This window comes from Notechis scutatus, chromosome 2 (assembly GCF_049901735.1).
Source record: "Notechis scutatus isolate UNSWTSFEM ecotype Mainland chromosome 2, rNotScu1.2, whole genome shotgun sequence".
NCBI classification, from domain to species: Eukaryota; Metazoa; Chordata; class Lepidosauria; order Squamata; family Elapidae; genus Notechis; species Notechis scutatus.
In genome coordinates, this window is record NC_142010.1 from 232,720,534 (window position 1) to 232,739,327 (window position 18,794).

The 18,794-nt window shown below is 34.9% G+C and overlaps 1 protein-coding gene across 3 annotated transcripts in view; it reads left to right on the forward strand.

The window, feature by feature from the left end:
- Window positions 1-15,445, forward strand: part of OCLN (occludin) — a 28,457-nt gene extending 13,012 nt beyond the window's left edge. For 2 of the 3 annotated variants that reach the window (XM_087958253.1, XM_087958255.1), the window contains exons 5-9: window positions 2,210-2,346; window positions 6,559-6,756; window positions 8,580-8,751; window positions 10,427-10,468; window positions 13,239-13,930. In XM_087958253.1, the coding sequence (XP_087814379.1) occupies window positions 2,210-2,346; window positions 6,559-6,756; window positions 8,580-8,751; window positions 10,427-10,468; window positions 13,239-13,340 (651 nt within the window). In that variant the 3' untranslated portion in view covers window positions 13,341-13,930. Of the gene's footprint in view, window positions 1-2,209; window positions 2,347-6,558; window positions 6,757-8,579; window positions 8,752-10,426; window positions 10,469-13,238 lie in introns of all 3 variants that reach the window. The other variant, XM_087958254.1, reaches the window with a different exon arrangement.
- Window positions 15,446-18,794: the final 3,349 nt, after the last annotated feature.

An 18,794-nucleotide genomic window follows, 5' to 3' on the forward strand; every position in this document is an offset into this window, starting at 1 on the left:
GGTCTTAGCACGAACTTATAGCACATTATTTATCTGACCATATCTATTTCTGTGACATCTTGCCTTGCAGTTAGCATTGTTAATCATTCTTGTTAACAAATTTGAATATTTTGGGCTGAACATTCCTGAATATATAAATGTGTCACTCTCACATTTGCCTGGAAGTTCTTTTCAAGTACAACTTATTGATCTGTCAATCTGTCCAGTCCCCATACATACTGGAGTTGGATCTGTAGGTGGATCCTTAAGTAAAAGGGAAATGTCCTTAAATTCTATTTGGAACAGTGAGTTAAAACAGGTGCAGAATTAGGTCTTCTCTGTTGAATGGATTTCAACAGATTTCATTTCCTGCTGGCTCTCTTTTTGTTGAAAAATGTGGCAGTTCTTAAGACCTTTTTTCCTCTTCGATTGGTATGTGTATTAAGCTTTTAATCAGCATATGTGTCCTGGAGAACTGGGCTTTTGTTGGATTGCTGCTTTCTTACCCTAGCATGATAAACATTTACACTGGTTTAATTGAGATGTTGCTTCACATGCTGTTATGTGGTAAAGAATGCTCCTTTTTTACCTGATAAAAAGAAAACTTTCTAGTAAAACTTCTGTTCTTAGTGTGAGCAGGTGCATGCAAGGATTACTGCTGAAAGATTGGGATTTAGTGACACACTCAAATATTGCAGAAATAAAACTCAGTCCTCACCATTGGTCATACTGTTTAGGGTGGCTTGGCACTATGATTCATTAATGTCTGCAGAACAGATTTCCTACCTTTACACAATCATAGGAAATATTGTGTGAGGTAATTGCACATGATTAATTTATTAATTTACACAGTGCATTAGTTACCCAATCTCTGGGTTCAAACAAAGCTTTGAACAAGAAACAAATAACACAAGCACTTGGAAAAAAATATGGTTGCCTGGTTTTTTTAATGTAGCATACAGCTCTTTCATTTTCCAGGATTACAGGTAGCCCTTGCCTTACAATCATTTGTTTAATGTCAGTTTAAAGTTACAGCAGCCTTCAAAAAAGTTATTTACAACACTTTTTAAAATTTGCACTTACAACTATTGCATCACCCTCACAGTCACATGATCACAATTTGGGCACTTGATAGCCAGATTGTATGTACGACCAGTTCAGTGTCTAATCAAATGATCATGATTTATGATCCTTTTGACCAATTTCTGGCAAAAAAAAATGCCAGAAAGAAATGCTTTGAGGAAACTGGATTCACTTAACGATTGCCAAAAGAATTGTTGTAAAATCGGGTCTGACTCAACTTATGAATCCAATAACTTATAGCAGAAATTGTGGTCACAGTTGTGATCATGTCAAGAATTACTACATGCTTTTTTCTAACTGAAGCCCATATGAAAATTCCTAAGATGACATCAGTAAGTGCTGCTAGAACATGGTCCCCAACCACCAGGCTGCAGCCCACTACTGGTCTGTGGCCTGTTCAGAAGTGGGTTGTGCAAGCTGCAGGCAACTTGCGCGAGTAGCAGGTACTTGAACTCATGTGTGCCTGCCACTCACACAGAACTATGACCTCCCCCCTCGCTGTGCCGCCAAGTTGGAAAGTTTGAGAACTGCTGTCCTAGAAGAAATGGTCATGATGAATGAGGAAAAACCCATCCAGTCCAGTTTGTCACATTATCTCATCAGATGGAAAGTAGAAGTGAGACAGGTTATAGAGATGGCAGTCCAGTGTTCAGAGCTGTGCTACTTCTGATTCTAGAGATAGTAGGTATAGCCATTATGACTGAAGTCATTGTTAATCTTATGCTCCATGCATGTTGAAACTCCATTGGTGGCCAATCCCATCGAGAGTCACATAAAACTGAAATGGGTAGCTATATTAAACAAACAGACAATCAATCAATCTTATATTTATTTCTTGTGCTAAATTGCAGTGATTCCTATTATTCCTGAAGAAAACTTAGTGAAAAATGTTGGCAATGGAATCACTCCATAAATTACATTTGTAGCGCAGTGGCCTATCACTGGAACTCCATATCTTTGTTAGTAGTGTGCTTCTATTGCAGAAGCTAATACCTCCTCTGCATTCCAATAAGTTATTGTTGTTTGTTCATTTCCTGATAGTGTTGTGTAATATTTAAATGTACGAAATCTAAGCAATTAAAACCTGAAGTACTAGATTAATCGTATCCCTTTCAATGTTAAACATTTATCTCGTGTGATTTTCCAGGTTAAGAATGTAAGTCCAGAGCCAGTGGCAACTTCCCCAGGAATTGACTATCCAGATCGAATTGCCAGTTCTATGGGATACTCAATTTCTGATGCTCCTGCACATCAGATTCGCAAGGACAACTACACAGCTAGTCCGTGAGTAATCATTCCCATTTTTCTGCTTGCTTGAATGAGTGCAGTGTATTTGAAAGTCAGGGCAAAAACATGGGTGCAAAGCTATATGAGATTTTTCTCCTTTCTAGAGCAACTTTATAGACCACGAATCCTCATTGTATTGCTGTTGGTGAAACTTTTAAAATCAGTGTTATTCATTCTAGCTCTCAGTCCTTTCAGATTTTTTTTTTCTGCTACTAATCGTTTCACAATGTATCAAATTAATTTTTGCTCTTGTTTCTAATTTTGTAAATCATCCTATTTTTCCTTTATAAGAGCAGCATATACAGGTAGCCTTTGAGTTACAACAGTTCATTTACAGAGCGTTCAAAATTACAGTGGCACTGAAAAAAAGTGACTTATGATTGTTTTCACATTTATGATCGTTGCAGCCTCCCCATGGTCATGTGATCAAAATTCAGACGCTTGATAACTGACTCTTATTTATGACAGTCAGGGTGTCCCGGGGTCATATGATCACCTTTTCCGACCTTCTGAAAGCAAAGTCAATGGGGAAGCCAGATTCACTCAGCAACCTTGTTACTAACAGCAACTGTAGTGATTCACTTAACAACAGTGGTAAGAAAGATCATAAAATGAGGCAAAACTCACTTATTACCCATCTCATTTAATGACAGAAATTATGGGCCCAGTTGTGGTCATAAGTCAAGGACTACCTGTATTCCATTAAATATTAATATGCTTGCACATGATCAACCCAAATACTTTAACAATTTTAATAACTGGCACTAATGAATATAAATATGAGGTATTAATTGGCCCTAATTAATTCTAGAATGAGAGGCTTCCAAGGTTTGTCAGACTGGGAAGTTAAAAACCAACCCAAAGAAAGCAAACAATTTTGAAATGTTTTCTAAGGAGAAAATATGGGCATCTCCACATTCACCAGGAATCAAGCTTGCCCTGAAGACTTATCTATTTTTTTTTTGTTTCAATCAAACACTTGTCCTTGATTTATTAACTGTAGTATTTTAAATTAAGTCCATAAATTGAGTTATACGTAGTACTCTACAAGCATGTTCAATCTACTGAAAAGTTATAGGTTATTCAGACCTAATGACCAGCTTTTTTTTTAAAAAAAGTTCTAAATAGGAGATGGGGGAACCGAAGACTGTTCAAATGTAGTTTTGTATTAATGAAATGATTGTCTTGTATGTATGTTCCAGTTCTAATCTGTATTTGTATAAGATAGCCATTGTTTGGATAAGAATAGTCAATTTGCCTTTTGATAACGTAGTGTATAAATACAAATTACATTGAACCCTGTGCTCTGTGAGATTGTCAGGGCTAGGTAAGAAAGTAGAGCTGAGACGGACAAGACAGTCTTGTGATCTGGGAACACAAAACCACCTTTGGAAGTCTTGGGTGCAGCCGCCAGAACCCTCCCAGAGTTTGTCACACAGTTGTAAATAATTGAAGTTAACTTTTCCCCCCTGGCTTTAATTTTTGCTTAAGTTGCTTTCTGGAACCCTTTCTGGAAGTCTTTCCACCTGAAACAAGTTATACCGTCATGATATTGTCTTCGTTTCTTGTAGTATTTTCTACTACAACATCATCTTTGTGTTGCAGTATAGATTGAATAATATGATTAAAGGAAGCTATGATGAAAGCTACAGTAAACAGAAGGCATGAAGCCAATATTTCTGGGTCTTAAGGCACTTAATCTACTTTGGCTTCCTGATTGGCAGTAATATTCAGTTTTCCCTTAATTTGACTATACTTAAAAGAAAGATGATTATCTGTGAATTGAGAATGTCATCCTGATTTGTTGTTTGGGACTACATGCCTGCCAGATTTGACTCTTTAATCCTTAACAAGATGTTCTACCTTACAGTATTTTTCCCCTTGTCCAGTTATATCTTCCCATCTCATCCCATCATTTCTACTTAATTTTGTGTCCTTCTCTTTCACTGCCTTCCTTCCAAATACAGCAACCTTTTCTTCTCGCATCTCCACCTTGTTTTCTTACCTCCTTTATACTGTTTCTGCTGGAAAGAGGAGAGAAGTATGTCAGAGTGTGTGTGTTTGTGTATTTCTGTAGAGGAGGCTGATTTGTATGTGAGAGAAGCAGAGGTTCTTTGGTGCAGAGGCCAATTGGTTTTCTAAATGAGATAACTTGAATCACCAGTAGTTAATAAAAGTTAACCCTTGAGCTAATAGCCTTGTTTAGGGCACTTGGGATGCTATGAATAAAATCTGTAACTTATAATTTTCTTCAAATGTGTAGAATCCTGTTTGCTATTTTATTTATGCATTAAAACCTATTTCCTATTGTATGTATATATAACTGCCTGAAATATGCATACTTAGAATGAATAAAATATGCACACGTAAAATCGTGTTCATAAATGCATAAAACATTCATGTTTACAGTATCATTTGGATTTAATAGTCATTCTTTTTTGGATACTACTTTCCCATATTAGTATGTTAAGTCCAGGATTTAGTTGTAATTCAATTTATGCTCCCCCCCCCCTAGTTCTGGCTCTTCTTTTTAGATAGGTTTTTGACAAGTGTGTGTGTGTGTGTGTGTGTGTGTGTATGCATGCAATATATAAATGCATACTTGTAAATATGTATACACACACATACACAATTATGTAAATACAAGTGTTTCACATGCATGTATTCTTTTACAGAAAAAGATTCCAGAATTGGTTTCAGAGAGACATAGTGACCCTAAATTAGTAAAGGGGAGCAAAACAGATAATGCACAGGACTTTTTGTCTAGATAAATATTTCTTGCTGTTTATTTTTCCATGGGAGATGGTGAATTTGTCGTCCTTTGGGATAAATATGATAACATTAGAAAGATTCTTTTAGTTCATATTCTCCCATGTTTTTAACAAAGCAGTATTTTTGCAAGAGCTTTATATGAGAAACATCAGTAATTTAGATTATTGAAAAGATGCAGATAATTTCAAAGAGGTATATTTCCTTTTGTTTACAAGCCTGGCTTGCTTTTTCTTACTTCCATATGTGGCATCTATAGAGTTTGCTTTCTGATAAAGAAGTATTTTGAGAGTACCATGGAGCTATTTTGTAAACAGAAAGCCCTGCTACTTGCCTTACCAGTTTTTAGAGTGTCCTTCAACACTTTAAAATTTTCAGATTTGCCTACTGATCTTGAAGATTCCTGGTTTGTTGCACCATTTTCATCAGGATGTGCAATTTAGATATATCCTTCATATAGTTGTCAGGTTTTGTCACGTGATACATTGTAGTTGGTGATGTCCATTTTGAGAGGGTTTTAAGGGATGAAATAGATAACTGAAGAATTTAAAACACTTAAAGCACCCAATTTGCTTTCTTCAAACCCACCTAATCTAGGTGCTCCAAATTTTTGATGCACGTGGTGGTGGGAGGAGGGCATGGTCACATTTTGCCTCCCTGATCTACATGATACAGGGGAAGGTTGAGATTTGCTTTTCCAATGGTAGGTTGTTAAATAAATTATTTAATATATTAGGTTCAGAAAGTGGTCATTGTACGCCAGTTTTTCCAAAGTTTACAACTTTATGATAGTGGGCTTCAACTCCCAGAATTCTGGGAGTTGAAGTTTATACTATACATCTTAAAGTTGCCAAGTTTGAAAACTGTTGTAAGCTGTAGGCTTTGCAGACTGACCATTGTGTTAATGAGCAACAATTGTATTTAGCCATTCAGATTCTGAAAGTGATTTGCCCAGTCATTAATGCCAAGTAATTATGTTTCAATTTTTAGAAGCCTACAATAATCAGTCAGTTATAATAATCACCTATTGCTTTTTAATTCTATTTCAATGTTTCAAAATATAAATATTTCCAATACAAATATAATTCATATTCACAATTCAGTACATTTTTGCTTTTCTTTTTATTATTAGGTAATTACAGAGGAATAACCTAACACCTATTGGCTGAAGTATAATTGCAATTCTAATTATTAGATATACAACTAATAATTTGTGCCTTTGGAAAAGGATATCAGCTTATACCTTAAAATAGAATATAAACAATACAGATAGCAAGACTATTACACTATTTGTCACTGAAAAATACCCATGTTGTCCATCTATATATCCATGTAACATAGTTCTTTTATACCATTTTTCCCTGCATCATCCAATTAACCCCCTGTATTGTTGATGTTTTGGTATGAACCTGAGAACTAATTATCTTTATTTTTTAACAGGGTACCTGAAGTTGTTGCTCCCTTAAAAGACCTAAAACAGTCCCAGTATGTGAACACTAGCAATTACAATGGGTCAGCTAAGGAGCTCCAGCAGAAAAAGAAAAGAGGAAGAACAAGAAGAGCCAACAGTGATAATTATGATGCTGATTATACCACAGGTGGTGAATCTTGTGATGAACTGGATGAGAACTGGGACAGGTATTGGCTACTCCACCTATTTGGCTGTGTTATAGCACTAATAGCCAGTGGGGGTCTATAGAAAGTAGAAGATCTTAGTTCTAGCAATATCTGTAACTGTATCACAGTTGATGATGATAATGGGGATGATGATGATGATTTAAAGGTATATGCTGCCTGATTCCCAGCAACTCTGGCAGATGTTTATGGAACATAAGCGATGCTATGGAAAGAGGAAGGAATAAAATTCGGGGTTCAGTCTCACATTAGGAATCATCAGCTAATATTTAACAAAAAATGAATAAAGTACCTTTCCTGTAATCAAGAAGAATATTAATCCTATCTATGACTGAGATGAAGCTCATGCCTCTTATGAGAGCATGTGTACAATCATTTAAGGTTTTGGAATTCAGTAGAAGTGAAAAATATGGTAGGTGTAATTGCTGTATTAGTAGTGTCATTTAATATCAACCTATAACTATTTGTTTATAAGTGTAGAACAGTGAAGAGAAATGCAGCCAAATATTATATATTGAAGTGCAGTTTCTGAAACTGTAAGAACATCAAATTTATTTTGATATGCTACCTGTATCAATATCTGATTATAAGATTATGGTGAAGATTTTGATGATTATTCCCTCCCTTGATGCTTCAGTCTGCCCCTTTGGCCCTTTTTTTCAAATCTAAATTTTAAAGAGTCATCCACAAAATCGGCATTTTAAAATAAATCTATTAACTGGCTTGCAATGTTTACACTGTCTATATAATTGTTATTCTAGTTAAGTGATTTATCTTTTTGACTATATAATTTAAAAAAAAATGTTTGACAGATTATGTCTGGAGTTGCTTGTTTCTGATTGAGTTTTATGAGAAATCAGTCTGGGATAACTGGGAGTGTTTAGTGTATGAATATAGTAAATAAATAAAAAGAAGTGTAACCAATTGTTTAAGCCAAAATATAAAATCAGGTTTTTTAAAGGAAAGCCATAACTGCTCTACATTTTGGAAATATGTTCACATTTTAATATTTGTCCAGTATTGCAGTAACTTGCAACAGTTTGTTCGTTCATACTAAGTATTTATCTAGTTCATTTTCTTTCCATACATTTTAAAAAAATCACCCACACAAAATGTGACTATAAAAATAGAAACTTGCTTAAGGAAACCTCAACTATTTCATCAGCATTAACTAGCCCACATGTCAACATTAAAAAAGTTCCCTAGGTTGGGTTGGGTTAACAAAGAGTGCAATCTGAGTATAAAATGTTGCTCTATTTTGTAGAAATCATTTTCAACTACAAATGCCTATGCCAAGATAAGAATTGCCTGTAGAAAATCAAATTAGTTGTTATATTTTGCTGTTTGAACAATATACTACTCATTGTGTATAGTATATCTGAAACAAGAATGCAGAAAATATAGCCAGTCAAGTACATTTCAAGAATTGGTGGAATTGGGGGCAAATTTGGAGTGTTATAGGAACAAACTAAATAAAAGTTTCTTCCTTTAAAACCCCAGATATTTTTTGTTTAGATACATTTTGCATAATTTCATAGCTCTCCAGATAATAGAAACTGTGCATCTATTATAATATGTATAAAAAGATGTGGAATTGCAAATTATTAAACTCCATGTTTGTACATATATGAATACTAATACAAAAGAGTATTCAACTAAGTGTAATTGTTATACAAATATTGGAGGGTGAATGAAAGGCGAATTTAACTCCTATGTTAATATACTTTTTTTGCAAACACAAATCAGTTTATTTTGGGTATAATTTGACCATAATTTATAGATCCAAATCATTTTACAAGGTCCATTTTAAATTACTTGTCATCTAGAGAGTATCCATCAGTATCATCAGACCAGCAAAGACAAGCGTACAAGCGAGATTTTGATGCAGGATTACAAGAATACAAACGATTGCAAGCAGAACTTGATGAGATCAGTAAAGAGCTCTCTCGTCTTGACAAAGAGCTGGATGACTACATTGAAGGCAGTGAAGAATATAAGGTAGCCTCTTTATTTAAACTCATATAAACAGACAATGTATTTTTCACTTTAAATTATATAAGGAAAAAGATTATATGTTTGTAATTAATGTTAGTCCTAAAGTTATCCTAAAAGTTGGCCCTAGAGTTGATCCTAGAGTTAAAGATGTTGCAACTTCTTTTTATTCAGGTCATGTCCAGAAAATAGGTTGAAGTAATTTGCAATAATTACCCAAACCTTTTTCAGGTGTCTCACTGAGTGAATCACCTTCAGACTCATTTAACATGAGTGGGACATTGCTTCACAGCTTCCTATTTTTGTTTTTTGAAATGTTCTAAAACATGAAGCAATATATACTTTTGCAAAATCAATAATAGGGTTAAAGACTATTAAATTATTTTGTTTTCAGATGTTTATAGGATACTGAAGAATTAAGATGAAAAAAAAATCATGTATAAACAGGACCTGGGAAAAGCACATTAGCATTTATAATCACTATAATTTTGTTTCCTAGAAATTAGCCTTATCATACTTTAAAAGGCTTATAAGCATTTTTCTGTTTACAAATTTCATAGAATGGAGTTTATCTAACCAATAATCACAGTCGCCTGTGATTAAAACTCTTTAATTTTTGAGCAGCTGAATGGGTAGCAATCTCTGAGCAGTCAGCAATTGCTGATGGAAACTGATGGGAGTTGGAGTCTGTCAGCACTTGATATAAACAGTGCCTCCCTGATTTAGAGGAAATGGTTAATGGTATTTTAAGGAAACCTTTAAAACTTTTCAGACAATAAGGTCCATTTGGTATGGTGGCTAATGAAGTAAAAAATATTCAGTAGTTCAGCTTTCACGTGAGAAAAAATTGTGTCTTCATTGCTTTTTCCTTCCTGACACATTAAAATCTTAACCTTCTTGAAGATCAACTTTATATTCTGATGTTAGAGAATATTGAAGTCTCTTTTCACTATTTTTTTAGTTTAGACATCCTTCCAGTCTATTCAACAATGGTTAAGAAAAATGCTTTGGGCTTCTTTTACAAGTGTAGTTTTTCTTGTTCCTTTATGCTAATCTTTTTTGATGTTCCTTTCCATACAAACACAACTGAGACCAGAATTTCATTTGTAAGTCATTGCAGTTGTTAAGCAAGACACCCACATGACTCCTTCACTCAATGACTGTAACTTCAGCATTCCCAGTTGTGGTTGTTGAGCAATTGCAAGGGTTGTTAAGTTGAGTGCCCGAATGCCTCACAGTACAGCAGTAGGCAGAAGCACTGTGTCCAGCTTGAGATAGTGGCCTAGGGCCTTCAGGAATCTCAGCCAGTTGAAAGTGATTTCTTCAGGTTTGCAAGAAAGCTTGAAAAAAAGACATGGTTGCTTTAAAGAGATGCTCATGTTCTGCATGTTTTAACATATCTATACATATTTCAAATATTCCAACTGTAAAGAGTTACCAGCAATTTGCCTTTAAATACATTGGGTTTCAATTCAGTGGGTAAATTACCTGAAATTAGGTAAAAGTGGTTTTTCTTTGGGTAATGACACACAAACCCCTTACCCAATTTAAAGAAGGATTTTGTTATTAATGTTAAACAGGATTGTTTAATCAGCGGTTTGGGTAATGAAGGAAAAGGATTGGGAAGTAATGAACTTCTACATGGTTGTCTAATTTGACATTGGGTCTTTTTTCCCCATAGGCTGCAGCTGATGAATATAACAGATTGAAGGATATCAAATCAGTAAGTGGTTTTAAGACTGGCCACTAGGGTGGCAATACTCAGTTTTAACTTTAAATGTTCATTGTTGAATCTTTTCAGGTCCCTCATTTACATTTCAAATTGTTTAGTTTATTTTCTTTTTTCTTTACTCATTCTTCATCTCCAGGCTATCATAACTCCCGTTTAATAGCAGCTCCAGATAGATAGAACCATCGAAATGTCTTTGAATATTAGTAGCTCGGGTTGGTAGTTATGTTGTTAGTTTGGAGCTCCGAGCTTGGCGATTTGGTTGCAAACGTTTTGTCCCCATTCAAGGAGACATCTTCAGTGTGCTTTGAATTGAACTTGTCTTCAGCTGCTGCTAACACCAGCACTAATTTACATCACACAGATGGTACTTAAAACAAAGGACTGTGACTCAACAACTACAGCCAGTAAATAACCCGAAATCAGACCAGGATTCAGAAAGGTATTTAAAGGCCAGTCTCCCCCAGACAAGCATAATCCAAAGCACATTGAAGATGTCTCCTCGAATGGGGATGAAATGTTTGCAATCAAATTGCCAAGCTCTGAGTTCAAACCAACAACAGATAGAACCATCTTGTGGACCAGCCAAAGAAGGCAGAGGCACTTTCCCCAGAGCCAATTATTAGTCTACTGGAGCTTTATGACATCAAACCTTAAGAAATAAGTCAAAGTGAAGAGGTATATAGTAGTCAAATCTACAATAATCACAGTGATTCAAGATCTAAGAGTGCATAGACTGATCACAGCAACTCATATAGGGTTCAGGGAGAAAGGGCATAAGAACAGTTCTCATAGAAAGAGTTTGCAACTAGTAGGAAATGCAGATGGGTTATAAGCAAGCAAGTAGGAATCCTGACTATCTTCCTGCTGGGGGAAAGAATATTCTTATTTCTAGGGCACTTTGCTTAACAATATGATTGTCATGCTAATTGCTTGTGTTGTTATTTTAAGAATTGACCCCCCAATCCATCTCAGATAGGGAAAGCTGGAAGGGCATTTGCTATCTGCATCCTTAAGGGGATGGTGGTTGTAAATACCATCAAAGCCTTTATGGTTCAGGGAGGACATGCCTAAGGTAGATGATTTAAATGTACAGAAAAGGCTGCCTTAGTTAAAGCAATTGTGATAGACCTTGTATCACCAGAAACAGAAGACAGGAAATAAATTCAAAAGTTCAAGTGATGGAACTAATACAAGTGATAGTACTAATTCTAATAAATGATAGAAATATAGGATCAATATGTGTACCAACTTACTGTATAAAATTAAAAAGGGCTCAGCTTTGCCTCTGTACAATGCTAAATGTACAATTAGCTCCATATTCAGTACAATAGTTAAAAGTCATTCTTGAAGATGCCAGCGTATCAGCATAGCTTGGTCTTCTCAATTTCTGATATCAGAACCACAGCAAACAAATATTTCTCTTTTTTGCTTACCTCTGTCCCTAATAAATGATGAGAGTTCTTAATGCCTGGCCTGGCTGACAAAACCAAGTTAGTTACAAGAAAATACAAGTTCATACAGATCTGTAATAATAGTAAGCAGATTTCTGGTTTATAAGATCTATCAGAGCCAGATTTCAGGGACATAAATTAGAATTAAAACCTGAGAAATTATCAGAACTAGATAGCACTTACAGGTGCCATTCAAAACACAAGTTCAATTCTGGTTACCCCAAGTCTCTATTTTGGTAATATAATTTAAATGAATCAATTTGTTACAATAATCTTAATAGAACCTGGCCTGGCTTCATCCCACTGTTGATTTATATATAACATCTATTATATAGTATACATAATATATCTATTATGTGTTATAACATCCCAGAGAGCATATTTGGTCCATTGTGATGGAGTGCTATCCCATTAATAAAAGAAAACTCTGCTTTACTTAATATAGCTGCTCAATTTGATTTTTAAACAGCAATACTGGATCTGTTTACTTAAAAATTCCATGGAAACAAGCAAGAATTACTTATCAGATTGTAATGTGTAAGACTGTAAGATTCTAAAAATTGCAATGACTCTTCTTGGTTGATGCAAATTAACTCACACATTTTGTAAGAACAGAGCATTGGTAGAGATGTTTTTTTGCTTGTTTTAAGGCAGTACAATTCTTTGGATTCAATTTGGAAAAGGTGATTCACAATGCTCAATAGCACAAATAGGACTTATTAAAATAACTGAAGTGGGATTGCCCAGTTCTAGAAATAGACCCAGCTGCTTCAATAATTCACAGCACATGCTGCTTTCAAGTTTCTCCGCATTCTGAAGCATCTAAGCCAAATGTAAAGTCAAACAGTTTTAGTTTGTTCAGCACATTGTCATTTAAGTATCTTTTGTACTATTATGGCTGTAGGAACTATAATTTCTTAATTTTGAAATATAGGACAATTTAATTGTATTACTGTTCGTTGTTGTTGCAAAATAAGTAGGCTTTTTCAAGTCAAACTTCATTCCTGGCGATTTCATGGGCACATAAATGTTGTTTTTCTTGACCTCAAAATAAGAGTGATTTTTCATGGTGTTCTTTGGGGTGTTTTATGGCTTCCTAGAAGCCCTAGGATGTCCTGGTGATTTCTTAATCAGGCCCCACTTTGCTTAGCTTTTTAAAAATCAGCAGAAATTGGCTAGCTACTGCCATCTGCTGTGATTATTTTTATGCATTAAAACAGAGGTATTAGTTACATTAATCTAGCATTGTATTCTTAACCTTAACTTTTAATAAGTTTGACCATTAATACTACTTTGCATGTTGTCCTCAGTCCGCAGATTATAAAAAGCGAAAAGCACACTGCAAGATGCTGAAGAATAAACTGTCGCATATCAAAAGGATGGTCAGTAATTATGACAGTCGGAAATCATAACAAGAAGGAAACAAATCGGGTTGCATAAGAATGCCAGTTTTCATTAAACTGGGATATCTTTGCGTTGGACAATACAATAGTGAGAGAGATCCTTTGTATACTTTTATATACTTCATAATATTATTTGTGCCATGTTTACCATGAAATAAGAATTCAGTATATGGGATCTTTTATAGTTTCACTGAGTCAAGGAATTTTACCACCTATGTTTTCAGGATCAACAGTAGACATCTTGAGCTTTTGCTTTTCTTGTCATTCTGTTCGTTCCATTTTTCTCAGCATATTGCAATCTTAATTTCAGAAAAAAGTGATGTTTTTCATTACATCTTATACAGTATAAGCTATATCCTTTATCCAAAACACCTGTCTTCCTCTCTTATTCTTAACCAATTTTATATATCTAGGTTACTTGTAAATAAAAAACTAGCAGGCTTTTCTTTTAAATGGTGTATAAATGGATCCATTGTTGATCAGCCAGTATAATATATTTTTATTGACATTGTGAAGCAATGTAAATTTATTCTGTTAAAATCTCACCTTGTATTTTAAGTATCATTTTATTACAGAAATATAATTTTTAGTGTTTTTGACTTGACTGTCCAATTTGTAACTGTTATAAAAATGCCTGTATGTTATATTTGACTATATAAGCAGCTACAATTCTATACAAACTTAATGGGAAGTCCCAAATCAATGAGGTTTATTTCTGATATTGTATGCACATTTAACCGATCCTTTTAAATTGCAAAAAAAAATCTAGACTGCTCTGTAAAGACATATCATATCATGGCCAAATGACAAAAAGAGAAGTAAAAGCAAATGTATTCACATTATGAATAGTCCTTATGTAACAACCACTCATTCAACAACTGCTTGAAGTTAAGTGGTGCTGAACAAGTGGTACTTTTGACCAGTCCTTGAAGTTCTGGCTGTCCCAACACCCCTATAGTCATGTGATTGCAATCTGAGTGGTTGCCAACTGGCTCACACGCTTAAATGGTTGCAGTATTTTGCAGTCATGGGATCACCATTTGAAACCTTCCTGCCAGTTTCCCACAAGCAAAGTCAATGGGGAAGCCAACAAAGAAGGTTACAAGTTTCCCTGGTAGGTTTTTCACATCTTCCCCCACCCAGCAGAAACTACCTCTGGCCCTGCCATTTTCACACAATATGCCCTCCCTTGTCTGCTTGTAAACTGAGACTTGCCTAGTAACTCTTCATCCTCGCTTAACACCACCAATGGGGAGCGGTATGAGGAAGTGATGCAGTCACATGACATTGTTTTACAACCACATTGGTTAGCAATAGAAAATGTTAACCAATGACTACCTGTAACCTATTTAATGTTATAATGCAATAATAATATTAAAATATTAAAATATATTAAATAATATACATTTTACCATGAAAACAAGTACTATAAAGCAAGATAATCCAGTTTTTATACTTATTATAATTCTGTTAGTTTTAAATGTGGGCACTCTTTTGACAATTATTTCTGGTTATAATTGATTGAGCACTGGTTCTGATATCAAACCCTGCAGGTGATGGAAAAATTATAAGCGCTGAATTGAACACCAGATGCATTCATTTTGGCTGTGTTCCAAGTGTTGTACCCCATAAATTGAACAGGGAAATTTATTTTCTTTTGGTGGGTCCCTAAAACTGCCCAATTTTAGGTTTCTGACAGTGGCTGCATCTAGAATTCTTTTTGATTAGAAGTGGGGAGAGATGCTGGGGAATAAAAGGAATGCATGCCATACGATTAGCAGAGGTATATGACAAGTCTAAACAATAGTAGAACCATAGAGTTGGAAAGGACACCAGAAGTTATGCAGTCTGAGGTTCTGTTGAACCATGTTTTAAAAGATTCATTGAGACTAGTAGGATTCAGTCATGACTAATAATCGAAATATGACTGTTTGGATCCATCGACTGTACATTTATGTAAGCACTGTAATATTTTTAATCACTTTTTTTTTAATAATGGAAATTGTGTTTAAAATATGTGACTAGAATGCAATACCTTACATACTGAAAGACTGGATTTCATTTTGTAATTTGTGATACAGTGTCAATAAAATTCAAATTTGTCAATGTATAAACAATCAAATCAATAGTTTTGTTTCATATCATACGTGTAGGAACATTAGGTTTCATTTCATTTCTGAACCATCTCGAGTTTCTTCATGAATGATCAAATTAGAGATTTAGAAAAATTTATCAATCCTTTTTTCTGTGAAAAATAACCAAGACTGTATTCAGAAATATTATATTGGGGAACAAATAAATTGTAGGAGATGATCAGGTTGAGCCCAAGCAAAGGGTCAGGCACACCATCACTTTGGAGTTCCTTCATGCCCACAAGAAATCTAAGTCCAGCCCCCCTTGAATGTTGTTGACTGATCTACTGCCAATTTGCCTTCGCATTAGTAGTTCAGATGTTTGTAGAGAGATAGCATGGAATAAACTTGTAATCATTTGAGCAACCCTGGTTCCTGATTTCTTGCATCTACAGAAATATCCTTGAAATATTTACCTGCCAAATTGGAAATGCAATGCTTTATCAGACCAATTTGGTAGCACAGCTTGGGATCCTATTATTGGTAACCCTAATATGTATATTCATCTACTCATTTGATAAGCAATAGGTATTGGAGTCAATCTCTGGAGATAAAATGGAATTAAAGAACTGTTTAGAAGAAGTTTAAAAAAGATATTGCATTAGATGCCTCTTGCCAATGTGTTTAGATCAGGGGTGTCAAACTCAAGGCCCAGGGACCAAGGCCCAAGATCCGGTCCACAGGGTGCTTAGATCTGGCCCGTGGGACCACCCTGAAAACAGTGGTCTGGCCCGCCGTACTTCTGCCAGCAAAAACGGAGCTCAGGAGCCATTTTCACTGGCAAAGCGCTCTGGCCACCACAGGCACCCCAACATGAGTGATGAGCTGGCCACACCCACCCAGGCCACACCCCTCCTTGTCCCCCCAAGTCAAACACAACCCTGACGCGGCCCTCAATGAAATTGAGTTTGACACCCCTGGTTTAACAAACTAATTAACAAACTAATGGACATGTCATATATCAGGAATCCAGAAGTGTTCCTTCCCTGTAGCAGCACCTACTCTCTGGATTGTTCCCCTTGAAATCCAGATGGTCCCTATTTTGTTAATGTTTAAAAGAGCCTGGAAGACGTGACTCTTCACCCAGGCCTTTGGTGAGATAAAGAGATCCCTCGCTTTATTTCATCTGGTCACTTGCAATCTTTTATCTTTTCTTGATTTTCTTGTAATTTCTTTTATTGTATTAATAGCTCAGAATCGTTGAGAGTTAATAAAATTTAATAAATTGTTATATACTGTACAAAGATGGTTTTTAAAATTGTATGTATATTGCAAAAAGAGGGAAGAAGAAAAACTTCAAAGTATATACCTTGCATGCGTTAAATAAATCTAAGCCAAGAGATTGTTCATTTCAGTTTCATTCTGTTTTCCTATTAAAGTAAGCAAGGTAGCTATTACATCAGTAATACTAATGAACTGAATATTGTTATAATTTCATTTTGTATAACTTGTCTGCAACATACATATAACCTGATAGCAGTCAACCATCTCTTTTAAACTTAATAGGAACAGGCTATATAAGGAGAATAAAGCTCAGTAATTCAAGCCTAAACTAATTTAATTATCACAGGAACCATAACAAATATTTTACTATTTTGTATATCCAATCCATTTCTATTATGCATTTGAATGTTGGCAATAAAAGATACTTACCTTAATCCAAATCTAGTTATTTTTAAAGATCTACTTAATATCAAATAGTTTATTTCTGCTCTTGTCGAATCTTGGGATCTACAAATTTATCTATGATGAAAATTGAATATACTATATATTCTTGTATTTCCATTGGCCCAAATTTTTAAGATTTCATAAACAAATGAAGTAAATGAGAAATAAGTTAGAAGGCTAAATATTAGAATCACAAGCTATTCTGATTCACAAACTCATCCAAACCTGTCCATTCAGGTGTTGCAAGAAATTGTCTCCTGCTAGAAGAATGTTTTGTTAAGAGCATTAAGTTGGAATCTTATCTGATTAAGAGTAATGTTTGATGTTCCTGTTGTGAACTGGGATATGTAAATACCTTGATCTGCCCTATACCACAGGGAAGGAATTTCCAAAGCAGAAAAAAAGGAACAATGTACATCAAGTTCCAAATTTACATTAAGAAAAAAATGGCCGTGGGTGTGGAGCCATGGATTGCAGTCAAATGTTTCATATGACATTTTCATTAACATTTTCTAGATTCTATTGTCTCAAAATAAAAAGATGAAAATATATCTATTCTTTCTGAAGAGTAATACAAGAGCTATGGATCTGAAGGGCAGTCTCATTAAAATTATGAAACTGAACTTCAGAGTATTGATCTTAAAATTTACAGTATATTGTAATTGCATGTATTTGTTTCATATGGGAATATACTATATACAAGAACACACTAAAGTTTATGAAGTATATGTAAATTAACAGCTATTAATAGAATTAAACATATCTTAAGCTTTAAACATAAAATATATATTGAATGCGGTTCAACTGAAGTAGTACAACCAATTCTCAATTTATAACCACTCATTTAGTGACATTCAAAGTTGCAAGGCACTAAAAAAAGAGAACTTGTGTCTGGTCCTCACACTTAGAATTGTTGTAACATTCCCACCGTCATATGATTAAAATTTGAGCACTTGGCAACTGGCATATAGTTGCAGCATGCTGGGGTCACATGATTATCATTTGCAACCTTCCCAGCTGGCTTCCAGCAAGGAAAGTCAATGGGGAAAGCCAGATTCACTTAACAACTGCAGTGATTCACTTAATAACTGGCAAAATGCACAAAAAAATTAGGCATGAGTCACTTAACAGCTGCCATGGAAATTCTGGTCCCAATTGTGATTGGTATTACAATCTACCCATATTGAGAACTACCTGTATTGAGGTAAAAAAAATTAACTTGCTTCAGTTTTGTACTTGGGATCCTACCTTTTTCTTCCTTTCCTCCCTTTCTTGAATTTTTATGCTACTTCAACTGACAAAACTTAAGTATCTTACAAATAAAAGATATAAATTAAACCTATTCATTCATGCACAAATTCTGAGTCACAAAACCACAATAGTATCATGCATATGCAAAGTACCTTATTATCACTCTCCTAATCCCTGAATGTGCACTTTAATAACAATGTTTTCAACAGCTTTGTGAGTGCTAATAATGAGAATGCAATTCTTATTTCTAAAAATACCTGACTTCATAGGAGTATGAACAGAGAATGTTAATATCTGGGTATCCTTTTGCCATAACTCACGGCAGGAGGCAGTATACAGTCTTTCTTGCAAGTGCTCTCAGGACTGCCAATGTTACCGAAAGCAAGCAATCTTCTTTAAAAAAAATAAATGC